The 13872-nt window shown below is 34.4% G+C and overlaps 1 protein-coding gene across 4 annotated transcripts in view; it reads right to left on the reverse strand.

Moving 5' to 3' along the window:
- Positions 1–3069: 3069 nt before the first annotated feature.
- The window catches only part of LOC145246559 (uncharacterized protein KIAA0825-like), a 132102-nt gene continuing 121299 nt past the window's right edge, over positions 3070–13872 (reverse strand). For all 4 annotated transcript variants that reach the window (XM_080108156.1, XM_080108154.1, XM_080108155.1 and 1 more), the window contains 3 exons: positions 13589–13692; positions 11587–11789; positions 3070–3447 (listed from right to left, as the gene is read on the reverse strand). In XM_080108156.1, coding sequence (XP_079964282.1) covers positions 3253–3447; positions 11587–11789; positions 13589–13692 — 502 coding nt within the window. In that variant the 3' untranslated portion in view covers positions 3070–3252. The remainder of the gene's footprint in view (positions 3448–11586; positions 11790–13588; positions 13693–13872) is intronic.

The following is a 13872-nucleotide window of genomic DNA, read 5'->3' on the forward strand; positions in this document are numbered from 1 at the left end:
GGTTTTTAAACATGTCTTCAGGTACAAACCTAGAAATCTCTACATCCCCAATGCAGTACATACAGAGCCTAGCATTCCTAAATACTTACCCATCTGGTATTGGCCCGGCTCATCTTTGCTCAACCAGTGTTTTAACATGATTATGCCATATATTATAAGCAGCTGTACCAAATAGTGTGGATGGTTCTACACAAGCCTTCAGAACTATAAAGAATTCATTTGTGTGGATTTTGGACAACTTAATTGTTGTGTGAACCTTATAACATTGAAATTGACGAGAGAATCTATTTATATATATATATATATATATATATACACACTGATAGTTGTGAGAGCCAAGCTTTTTTTGTCTGATCAGAATTTTGATTTACGCATTGCACGATACTTTTGCAAAGTAAATATTACATAAAAAGAAAAGTTGTTCTTTTATATAATTACCATGGTTTCATGCGATCATCAGTCTAATTCCTGAACTTGATAAGAATGTTAGATGAATATTAGTAACATCTGACATTCTTCTACATAACATGACAAATCAGAAGAGAAGCAAATCAAGAAATGTTGTTCAATCACATTTGATTCATTACTGTTATATATATGGTGTAGCTAATCTATTTTTGTCTTGTTCAGAAGTAATCTAAATATTATAAATTAGCCAAGAACAATCTATTCATGTAAAAAAAAAAAATATGTGGTGACAAAATTTCTAATTTTCATTTTAAACACAACAATTTTCATTTTAAACACAACAAAAACAGAATGAGAGTGGTCAGAGTCTTATCAGTTATCCAACAAAATCAGATTCAGTTATTTTATTTAGTTTTAATCTAATGAATTAAGCCCTCAACTAATCAACAGAATTTGACAGGGATTGTTCAATAGAACTGCTCTCCACCTTCAATATTCAAAATATTAAAATTTCAAATATTAGAATCAAGATCCAGAAATACACACTCAACAATGTCTCTCCATATGTGCAAGCATTTCAGAAAACTACTTTTTATTGAATAAAAAAATAGTATAAACTGGGCATTTATTTTGAAAAGTGTAATTACAAATGTTTTTATCTGGAACTCCTGTTTCATTGTATCTTTTATAGATAAGGAAATATTTTGAAAAAATCTGTTTTATTTTGGTTTTTCTATCTCGATTTTGCTCTGGTTTTTATTGATTTCAAATAAATTATTTTCATGTTACTTGAAAGTGTGATTAATTAAATATGCTGAGGATGAAAATCATGTTTTTAAACTATGTTCAAATGTAATTTTGATAATAGATGGAGATTGTTAAGTGTTTATTTCTGAAGCTTGATTAGAATATTTGAAATTTAGATCAATGTTTTGATTTGTTGAAGCCAACCAAGCTCTAATTGATATAACATTAACCATCTTTTATTTTTATCTGCAGTGTTAAAACTTATCCGAGACATTCGTAATATTTTTTTTACTCAAAATATGAGTTAATCTCATCTGTAAAGTCTTGAATTGTTTTCTTTATATGTATATATAAAGTAACCTTCTTAGAAAGAAAATTGGAGGAGTTTGTTGATCACAAGGACTATGTGAGTTGTTCAAAGAAAGGGTTTTTCTATTGTTTTTAAGATGAGCATCTCGTTAGTAAAATGCAGCAAAGACATAATTTTGCTGACTTATCAATCGCAAATGAAATAATATTGTAATGTATTTCCTGTGAAAATAATAAATTATCAACAGAGATAAGTTGATCTTTGGAATTTTTGCAAACTATTCTATTACACTATGAAGGTGAAAATATGAATTTTCAATTTCAAGCAAAATAGTTTATGGTATAGTGGATAAGCAGGTCAACAAACTGATAGAAATAAAAACACAGACACATCATTAAAGCTGAACCAAAACATCTCCATTAATTCATTCAACTATACTCATTTTTTACCAAATGAATATGGTCAACTGAATTTTACAAAATATTCTGGTTCTGCTTTAATTTTGTGCTTCTAGTATGGAACCTTGCTATTCACTATTTTCATTCTTTATATATCATGCTCTAATAAATGTAATTGAGTACTCTGTTCTTATTTCTCCAAAATGTGCACAAATATTTGAACAAAAAGTATATCAGTGTTCAATTACCAGGGTAAGAGCTTAACTTATTTATTAATAAAGAGATATTATCATATCTGTGGTTTCCCTGCCAAAATATGACAATTTGTCAGTGATTCGTATCTATGTTTCTTCATATTAATATGTAACATTAATTATGCATAGTAGACTAATTATCATTGCTCTATTATTTTATATTTTTTATGTTATTCATTTATACTGCACATAATTAATCAATTAATACTGCTTTATGAGTTTATAATATGATTTCATACTCTATCAATCCACATTGATTGCCATTATTTAATGTGTTTCAGTTTGTTTGAAATGAATTAAACTTTGATTTTTTTTTTAATTATTTCAAACTTACCTCAGCCTTTGAATATTGTTAGAGCATAAAAATCGGTTTATACTATACTGTTGAATATCTTTTTTCATATGAGGTATGGTGTTCTGAAGTCATTCTTTATAATTTTTATGAATCATTGTATTAAAATAAACTTTGATTTCAAACAACTGTAAACAATGACATCTTTGTGTATGCTTTCTATTTGGAAACTGATTTCAAAAAAGGTTTTGAATCATCAATATATATATATATATATATATATATATTCCATTTAATATCGAGCTGCAAATATTTGCAAGTTGTTGATCAGTCTTTCCAGTTATCTCATTAAGGTTTTTCATATGATCTAAACTGAGGGTATATATATATATATATATATATATATATATATATATATATATATATATATATAAAATTAAAATTATGAAGAAAATATTTCAGCATAAAGGAATATGAAAAAGGAAAATAATAATAAATAATTTTGGTTTTTCCTTTTTCCACATATATATATATATATATATATATATATATATATATATATATATATATGAATAATCTCTGATAAATATGTCTTTCCAATAATAGGCACTGGATCCTGATCCATCATTTGAGCTAGGGTGAAGTAAGCACTAGAGGGAAGGGCAAAACTCTGACCACTATAAACACCTTCATGCTGACCTCTCCAAAGCAAAGAAGATCAATGAGATTTGGGGAAGGGGCAGCAATGAGTCAAAAAAAGATGGCTACAGCAGCATTAACAGGTCAAGGGTCACACAGGGTGAAAGACAACATGAGTCAAAAACAAACAAGGCGAGGGGTGTCTTAGCGGAGGTCATTGGTATCATAGTCGAGCAGTAGGCGAAGTCCATCAACTGGTTTTCGTTCATGTTCCTCCAAAAATGCGCCCTCTTGCATATCATGCCTATTCAGCAGTAACGTACGCAAACCATAGATGCTCAAACCAAGATCTCGGAAGAGCAAATCATTCCAGTTGCAATCAAATTTATTGATTTTCTCCTGAAAAGACAAAATTGCATAAAACTATCAATAATTACTGGCTAAGAAACGATAACCAGTTTATATGCAAGTGTAAGACAATGGAGATGGATGAAAACTCAAACATGGAGAAAGTTTATTCAAATGTTGAAGCTATTGACATTGTTCAAAAGTTTTATTATTTGGGTTGGAGCACAGGGTGGAGCAGTTGCTAATGTAATTGCAAGAATTAGGATTGGATTAAGTTCAGAGAAACTTCTGCCTTTACTCACTAACAGATTGTCAGTCAAATGAAAAGTCTATAAAGCATGCACATACATTGTGATGATGTAGAGAAATAAAGCCTGGCCAGTGAGGATTGAGGACATGCATTGCATGGCAAGAAATGATATGTGAATCATATGATCAAGATATAATGAGAGTCTTAAAGAAAGGCTTAGATTTGATAAGGTCAGAAAAAAATTAAATCTTGATAGCATTTGTGCAGCTTCTGTATATTAATAAAAGTGCTTTTTTTTTTACAAGGGAGTCACCACTTATCAAGGTCCGGAAGCCACTTGAAGATAAGAGTTAATGAGTGTATAGTAGTCAATGGGACAATATTGTAGTAATCGTTAGCAGTGGAAATTTGGTGGATTGGATTACTTAGGGGGGGGGCGGCTCATCAAGAACTTGTTCACATTAAACTTGATGACCATATTGTAGTAAGGTGGAAAGCAGGGAAACAAAAGAGCGTTCCACAGCATAAATTTTATTTGGCAACATTCATTTAAAACAAAAGAAAAAATCTTGAATGTTTCTATTATTTCCAATAAGATTAATCATTTTTAGGTTACAGTTATTTCCTCTTTTGTGCTCATATGACAATATCTTGTGGACATTGTGAATTTTGGTTAATAACTTTTTCAGATAAACAGAATTAAGACCATGATTTTTCTTCATTTATTGGACATAGAAGAAAGAGTTGGACGAGAAGAATAATATATTTAATAAACAGCATGCTAGAATGTTATCGCTTTTTAGCCAATTACAGTTTTTAACAGTCATTCATTACAACATTCACATGGCATTTCAATTAGAAAACAAACTTTAACAAAGGTAAATTGGTAGATAGAGGCACTTAGAATCCTTCCTGCACTTTCTAACAATAGCCAGAAGCCATTCATTAATGAAAGAGGAATATCCATACAGCTAAATAAAGTATTGTTCAAATTAAAATGGTCAACATTGCCCTCTTTTATGAAATGTGACAGACCAAATATTTAGACAACAGATTGAACTTTGGTTGATTGATTGATTGATTGGTTTTACGGCATATCAACCTATGCGGTCATTTAATGCCGGAGTCCTTTTTTTTTTTTTAACTTTTTTTATTGGGAGGGGGGGAATGACCTTTTCAGCCTTTCCTCCCTTTTTTTATAAAATTGAACTAAGAAATTAAATGTTGTATTTATACATGGATGTGTATATTTGGGTGACTTTAAATTTCCTTAAATTTTCTTATATAAATTTATTTTCCTTAGGTATGCTAGAATATTTGCTGAGTTGACCTTTTCAAAAAGGTCTTCCATATTGCTTTCTGTATAATATAATTTTCTAGTTAGGGCAAGGTCATCACACCCAACTAGGATATGTTTTACTGTGTCTCCTGGCATGGGATGCACTCTGGTGCCGATTCTCCATTTAGTATATAAGAATGAGTAAAGTTGGTGTGCCCTATGCGCAGCCGAGTCAGTATCACATCTTCTCGGCGTGATCTCTTGATGTCCGGACATCGTTCCTTAAGTTCAGGTTTGATTGAGTATAATTTGTTGCCCTCTTGCTGACTCCACCACAGTTGCCATTTTTCCTGTATGTATGCTTTTATCTGGGGTCTAAGATCAGTATGTGGAATCTTAAAATTGTCAGTTGGAAGGTGAGAAGATCTTTTTGCAGCTATATCTGCCCTGTCATTGCCTTTGATCCCCACATGGCTGGGGATCCAGACAAGAATAATGTTTTTAGTAGTTGGAAGGATATTGATTTTTTCTATTAATTTTGTTGTTAGTGGATTTTCTTGTTTTTGATTTTGTATAGATAATAGGACTGATAGAGAATCTGTGAGAATGATGAAGTTTTTGGTGGTTTCCTCTGAAATTATGTTGAGTGCTAGATCGATAGCTATAGTCTCTGCAGTGAATATAGATGCTTCATTTTGAAGATTTCTCTTCATTGTGATTTTATGGTACGTTGCTGCACATCCAGTGTGATTGTTGCTTTTAGACCCGTCTGTGTAGATAAAGGTGTAGTCTGAATATTGTAATTTTAAATGTTGAAGTTCGTCGTGGTATTCAATAGGGTTTGTGGTAGATTTGGACTTTTTGTTTAGGTTGAGTTTTATTTCAACTTGTTTCATGGTCCATGGGGGTGTTTTAGGCAGTATGAAGTTGTGAATGCTGGAGATTGGAATTTTCGATTCTTCAATGCTTTCCTTCATTCGGAGCCCGAACGTTTTGATAGTTTTTCTTCTCATGTTAAAGAGTTCTTCATATTTAGGATAGAAGGTACATTGGTATGCAGGGTTGTTTGGGCAAGACTTCAGTTTCAGTAAATATTGAAGGGCTAACTTTTCTCGCCTTAGATCTAGTGGGGGTTCGTGTGCTTCTGTGTATAGACTGTTCACGGGGGAAGTTCTGTATGCTCCTAGGGCCAATCTTAGGCCAGTATGGTGAATAGGGTCTAGGCTTTTTATATATGATGTTCGGGTTGATCCATATATGAAACAACCGTAGTCTAGCTTTGAGCGGACTAGTGCTCTGTAAAGTTTAAGGAGTGTTTCCCTGTCTGCACCCCAATCGGTATGTCCTACCACTCTCAAAAGATTTATGGCTTTGTTACATTTTTTTTTTCAGATAGTTTATGTGTGGGATGAATGTTAACTTTTTGTCAAATAAAATCCCTAAGAATTTGTACTGGTCAGTAACGTGTATGGGCATTCCTTCCATGGTTAGGACAGGATCATTATGCATGTTCTTTAGTTTGCAGAAATGCATGCATTTCGTTTTTCTTTTGGAGAATCTAAATCCATTCTCTTCCGTCCATCTCATTACTTTGTTTAAGCACAATTGAAGCTTCCTTTCTATTATAGATATATATCTAGATCTACAGCATATTAGGAAGTCATCCACATATAGGGAGCAATCTACCCCAGGGTTAAGGTTTTTTACAATGTTGTTAATTCGGATACTGAACAGGGTCACTGATAGTATACTCCCTTGAGGTACTCCATTCTCTTGTTCTTTCAAGTCCGAGAGAGCTGTGCCAACCTTTATTCTGAACCGTCTATTTTTTAAAAAATTTTCAATAAAAATTGGCATTCTGCCTTTTAGTCCAAGTGCCTTCAGATCCCTTGTAACACCGTACTTCCACACAGTATCGTAGGCTTTTTCCATGTCAAAGAACACTGCTGTTAAATGTTCCTTCCTTACAAAGGCTTCTCTGATGAAGGTTTCAAGTCTAACTATGTGGTCTATTGAACTTCGGTTTTTCCTGAATCCTGTTTGAAATTCTGTAATAAGATTCTCTGTTTCCAGGAACCAGATTAGTCTTTTGTTTATAATCCTTTCCATGGTCTTACAAATGCAGCTTGTTAGAGCTATTGGCCTGAAATTCAATGGATCTGAGACGTTACTTGATTGGGATTGGATGTTTGAGTTTTCAGATTTGGGGATTGGTATTATTGTGGCCTCTTTCCAGGTCTCGGGTACGTTTCCACTGGACCATATAATATTGAAAATTTCAAGTAGGTATTTCATTGAGGTTTCTGGAAGTTTTTTGAGGATTTCATATGGAATTTCATCGGGCCCTGTAGCTGTGTCATGGGATTTGGTTAGCGATTCTTTTAATTCAGGCAAGGTAAGAGGTTGGTTGTATTTTTCAGTATTTTGTGATTTAAATAGAATTTTCTTTTTCTCTTCCTTTTCTCTAATCTTTTTGAATTTCTCTGTCTGTCACATGATGAAATTTTTGATAAATTATCTGCCAGGTTATTGGAAATGTCTTTTTGATCAGTGTATATTTTGTTGCCTTTAGAGATGTGGGATATTGGTGTACTACTACACTTTCCTTCTATTTTCCTCATCATGTTCCAAACTATTTTTGCCTTGGTATTCACATTAATTTTGGATATATAATTTCTCCAAGTTGTTCTTTTGGATTCCTTTATGATTCGTCTGGCTTTTGCTCTGTTGTTTTTGAAGAAATACAGATTTTCGCTTGTTGGATACTTTTCGAATTTTCTCAAGGCAGCTCGTCGAGCTCTGATGGCTTTTCTGCATTCTTTTGTGAACCAAGGTTTGTTGTGATTGTTGGTTTTGGTTGTTTTCGGTATGGTATTATTTGCTATGTTTGTGAGTGTTTTAATGAAGTAGTTCAAATGGTCATCTTCATCATTCTTTTCGATAATTAATTGGTTTTTGCACTGTTCCTGGAAGTCTTCCCAATCCGCTTTATGTAGGTTCCATTTGGGTGTTTTTTGTTCAGTGCTAGTACTTAGACTTTCCAGGATGATTGGGAAATGATCACTCCCACAGGTGTCATTGTGTACTTTCCAGTCATAGTCCATATATATGGAAGGATCACATAAGGTAAGGTCAATGGCGGTGAAAGTACCTGTTGCTGGGTACATATAGGTGTAGTTTTGATTATTAAGGAGGCATAGATTATTTTTATTTATTATGTTTTCTATTTCTTTTCCTTTTTTATTTGTTTCTTTACTTCCCCATATTACATTGTGACTGTTGATATCTCCTAGTAGAAAAAAGGGTTTAGGGAGTTGTTTTATTAATTGAGTTATCTCAGTTTCGTTGATTGTATCTTTTGGAGGGATGTATATTGAGCAAAGTGTTATAGTTCTATGTAGAGTCACTGAAACTGCAATTGCTTGCAAGTTTGTGTTTATATTTATTTGTCTTTGAGGGACTTCATTCTTCACAAGTATTGATGTGCCTCCAGAAGCTCTGTCCGTATCTTTATTTATGTAGTTGTAAGATGTATAGTGTTTTATGTTGATGGTATTATTTTCTTTCAGAAAGGTCTCCTGTAGACAGACAAGTGCTGGGCTCATATTTGTTATTAATAATGTGAGTTCATTTTGGTTTGCTTTTATCCCTCTGATATTCCATTGTAATATTTTGTTCATCATTTGGAATTGTGTTCAACTTCCATCGTCTCCAATCCCTCAAATCTATTTTCTGTCGGAGTCCCTGTTCGAGATATAGATCGGGATCTTTCTTTTCCTGTTTTTGTTTTTTTTTTTTTTTTGTCTGGGGGGATTTTTGATTCTTTTCTGGCTTGTGATGTGTTTGATGGTTGTTCGGTTGTTTTTGTAGAAATGGTTTGTGGTTTTGTTTCTTTTTGTGGTTCAGTAGTGTCTTTACTTAATATTATCCTTGGATTGGTTGCAGACATTGCACTATTCATTTTCCTCATTTCTTCTAATAGTTCTTTCATTTCCTTTATTAGTTTGCTTAGGACATCAATTTTCTTGTCAGTTGTATCCGTTACATGTATATGACCATTTTGATTGTTGATTGGATTAGTTTTTTTTGTTGCATCTGCATATGTTTTAGTTTCGATGATTTTCCTGGCCTCTGGGTAGGATATATTCTTTATATGTTTTAGTTTGGTCACTTCTTTTTCTCTTTTCCATATTTCGCAATATCTAGAGCCAGCGCCATGGTTTCCCAGGCAGTTGGCACACTTAAAATCTTTTCTGCAGTCAATGTGTGAGCCACTTTCTCCACATCTTCCACACACTGGTAATCGTGTGCACCGATCTTGATGGTGTCCAAACTTCTGGCACTTGAAGCATTGGAGGGGGTTTGGAATATAAATTTCTACATTTATTTTCATATATCCGACTTTCACTTCTTTGGGTATGGTGAGGAAATCGAAAGTTAGTATATATGTATTGGTATCGATTTTCTCACTGTTTTTTTTTATTTGAACTCTGCGAACATCTAACACATTCTGTTTCTGTAAGTTTGTCCTGATTTCCTCCAAGGGACAAAGTGCAAGTTCGTGGCTTTTCACTACTCCTTTGCAGGTATTTAGGGTTGGATGTCTGTAGCATTTGACTTTGATGTTTTCAAATAATTTTAGTTTCAATATTTCTTTAGTTTGTTCTTCGTTATGGGTTTCTATTAGTAGGCTGCCGTTAAATTGTTTTTTAATAGACTTTGGTTTTAGAGTTTTAAGATTTTTTTCAATTTTAAAAGGTGATAGTTTGCTCAAAGGAGTTTCCTCCATTGATTCTATTACTACGAATGTTGAGTTCCTTGGTTTTATCGTCTCTTCGTCAGAGCTACTGATGTCAGAGACATCAGAGTGGGTTCTCTTTGGGTGGTTGGGTGGTTTTTGGGAGGAATAAGCCATATATTTTGTTTTCTTTTTTCGTCATCTTTGTTCCCCACCCACCTCGGAGTCCTATTTGGGAAGAGCCTGGGGGGAAACCCATTCGCCCAGCCTCTACAGGGATACAATGATGATATAACCGACTTTGGTGGTATCATAATGATTATCTGTTCTCTCTTGATATTGCTATGGGATCTGTAGCAATCCTGAGGGGTTTACAGCCTCGTCATCGATATTCACACCTAATCGATTGACCCTCAGCCACCGCTTTCCATCATATATTAGGGAGTAGGGTTATTTGTGGGAGAGGGGGGATGTGTTGTATTAGTAGTGAGTTTTTGGAATGGGCAATATATGGTGGGGCTTGGCGTGACTGGCCGATTGGTCGGATCGGGCCTCTCCGACCGCCCGTCTAATCGAAGTAAGGGCCAAAGTAATGTGTTGCGGTGCCTAAACTTCTATGTATCCTGGTTTAGGTTCGCTCAATCACCAGGATCACGTCCTAAGACTTTACGGGTAGCAACCCACGGCTAACTGGTTGCCCCATTGAGGGATTTTTACCCTCTGCAGGGGGGGCAGTCGGTTTGTTCTCATGCCCTACCGACAGGGCAAAAAAGTAAATAAATAAATAGATAATTTAATAGAATATATTTGTTTTCTTTTTCTTTCTTCTTTTGTTGTTTCTTTTCCTTTTTAAAATCTGTTTCTATTTAACCCATAGTTGGGACCCTAACAGGTACTACCACTCCGGGTCAGGGTGGACCTGGGAGCAATGGCAATTAAGAGGTGGCTCCACACTCCCCAAGCCCGTAAGCCGGACCTCACCATCGGATGTAGTTTAAGGTCATATCCAGGACCGGGAGTAAGGTAGGAAAAAATAAAATAAAAAGGGGGGGGGGGGAATAGACTGTTGTTTTTGTTTTTGGTTTTGCAGAACATAATTAAGTTTTACAAAAAAGATCAGAAAACAAAAAAAAAACGTCAATGTAGGTGCATTTCGTCTCAGGAAGCCACAGAGCAGCCTGATCTGGTAGCACCAGATTGAACTTTGGTTCACAAAAAAAGAAGCAAACAAAATAAATACGTTTACTGAAAGGGCTATATTCCTAAGCTTATTTTACAAGTATTTCTAAGGAATGTGCTATGATAAACTTATTGCAGTTGTACACAAACAAACAAAATGACATTTACCTCAGGTGCATTGTACCTGCTTTCTCCTGAATGAGGAAGTTTCTAGGGAATATCAAATTCACAAATAGTCCCCAGTTGCATGTATATTCCAGTTAGGGGAGATAACATTAGGTTTTTGCAGTTCTTGCAGGATGTGTCTATGGCCTCCTACATACAGTGCCTAGTATTTCCAAATAATTACCTATTTGGTACTAACCAGGCTCAATGTTGCTTAACTTTGAGAATTTAACAAGCCAGCATGTCATAAGTATGTTGTATATATACCCTTCAACATAAATATCACTGACCAACCTTCACTGAAGAGGTCTCTAATGCTAGAAGATTTCCTCATCTAATAGTTTTTACCCTGAACTGCTTGCTTTTGGAATCCTTTTCCTGCTTCCTTGCTGTATCAACATGCAAAAATTTAAATGTAATGTGAACAAATATCTTGTTACTGAACTCTTCACTAGGTTTCCCCCTTAAAAATATGACCTTTATTAAAGTAGCCCCTTATGCTTTAGTGACAATATAGCTTGGATGGGGCAAACAAAATATATATAGTAATGATACCAACTCAATATATTCCATACTTACTGCGTCAAATTTTGCGTTGCCAATCTCATCAAAAGTTGCAAGTGGATTGAAGGAAGGAGGAGGCACAGGAAGAAAGTTGATGGTAAACGAAGATGAGATTTTCTCTTCATTGCGAGGCAAAGTAGTCTGTATATCGAGTTGTGTCTCGAGCCAGCCAATGTTATGTACAATCAGCCAGTAAATATCGGACAAGCTTTCTTGACCTGAAAAAAAAACAAATATTAATGATAAATCCAGAAAATATGTTTGAAAACACAGCATTATAATTTTGAAAATTACAATGTCATTTTAGTCACAGAAAGACATTTAGTCTCCATTATAGGAAGATCAGAAGCTGGAAACATACTAAGATCCTTTCATAATATAACATCAACACGAAATCAACACAGACTTATAAGTGAAATCACAACCAGTAGATAAATCTCCATTTTGTAGTTTAAGTTTGTGTATCATGGTCTTCTCAAGTGTCCTCACAGGAAAAAAGTGCCATGTCAATGTATGTGGTTGATAACTTCGCCTTCGGGACAAGATCAAAGTGTAGTATGATTTTGACTGTATTTTTAACATGAATAAAAGATTTAATATCTCAAAGTGTAGTATCTGTCGGAACAGATACTGCAAGCAAAGACCAGATGTGGGGGCAACCCCACATATAAGACCTTGGTCAATGTAAGGGCAACCCTTCATACCAATTGTCACTATCCAGCTCCCCTACTCCCCGGAGAGTTGGTCCCCATTTCTCCTTCACTCCTCACATTAAAAATTGGCCTTGTGCCTAATTTGCTTGGTGGGGGAGCAAATAAATACTTCAAAGTGTAGTATCTGTTCTTCAGATGCTGCACTTCAATTTCTTGTTCTCTGTCAGTGGAGGAGAAATCCTTCATGACTGAGACAATTTTTTATTTTTGTTCCTTTTCTCCACGTTAAAAAACGACCCTGGTGTCTAACTCTGTCCCATGGGGAGGCATAGTAAATAGGAACTTTACAAAACAAAGTTATAATTCCAAGATCATAAAATATTACTTGATAATAAAGGAAATATTTAGGAGCAGTGAGTGAAAACTGGCGATCATGATACAAATAATTTTTTTTAAATACAATAAAAGAACTACAAGTGTAATTGGAGAAGAGAGGGCATGGGAGAAGAGACATAAGAAAAAGGGGCCCAAATGAAAAGAATAATAAAAACCAAAAAACAAGAGGAAAACAACTGTGAATATTTTTTTATATTTTATTTTCAGATGACTCGGACATGTTACATTTACTTTTTGTTTGAAATTATTGTTATCCCAGATAAGTAATCATTTTTTTTTTTAACCTTGCTAACCTGCCCCCCCCCTACGCACCACCATTTCTGTCATGTTAACGGCCAAGGACTAGTTTGGACGGCAATGTATATTGAAATTTTTTATGCTTCTTAATGAACACTTAATCATAATGACCTTATCTTTGTTTGACTCACTTTTACCTCATTAGGACTTTAATGTTTTGCTGAATTTAATTCTGGAACCAAAAAAAGTTTCAATCGAGCAAAAAACAAAAAAAAATTAATCAACCCTCTAAAGAAAAATGAAAATAGCAGCGAGTACCGATGCAAGGGAGGAAAAAAGTAGTAGGTAGGCAGGCAGGTTCGAACCTGTAATGCTAAGAGGAAAAGAAAGTGGAAAAAAAGCGAACAGTTTAGTTGCCATGCCCACCATGACATACAAAATTGCCGCCGTTCAAAATAAGGTTAGTCATTGCAAGGCATGAATGACTTTGCAAAAATGTGAACAAAAATGTGACCCCTTCTTGTAAAAAAATGGCCCAGTTGACGGTCAAAGAATTAAAGTTTTGGGCCAATTTTCGGATACTTGTCTGAACATCTGCGCTTTCAAATGATACCTATTTTGTCAGTGTTCGTCACGTGTCGAAAGTTTTTAGCAGACATACAAACACACACACATTTTGGTTTTATATTATAGAAGATAAATACAAATGTATTACAGAAAACAATCCTTACCCAATGGCCCTTCAAGAACTTCATTACATGCTGAAGTATAGTACTGCTCTGCAAATTCTGGGATTGTATTTTCAGGCAAATGACGTGGACTGGGGAAACAATTACTGCAAAGAAAATTTGTTTTTGTAAAATATCACAATATTAATTTAATCTTTCATTAGCAACATCATTTTAAAAATCGAAAAGATGAAAATAATGATAATAACCTCCTGCACAAAAAAAAAACACTGACACTAATCTATTGGTATCACAGAAAATTGTCATGAAGAGTCTGGAAGAATGGA

This window comes from Euprymna scolopes, chromosome 24 (assembly GCF_053919585.1).
Source record: "Euprymna scolopes isolate OS-2025 chromosome 24, ASM5391958v1, whole genome shotgun sequence".
In the NCBI taxonomy this organism is placed as follows: Eukaryota; Metazoa; Mollusca; class Cephalopoda; order Sepiida; family Sepiolidae; genus Euprymna; species Euprymna scolopes.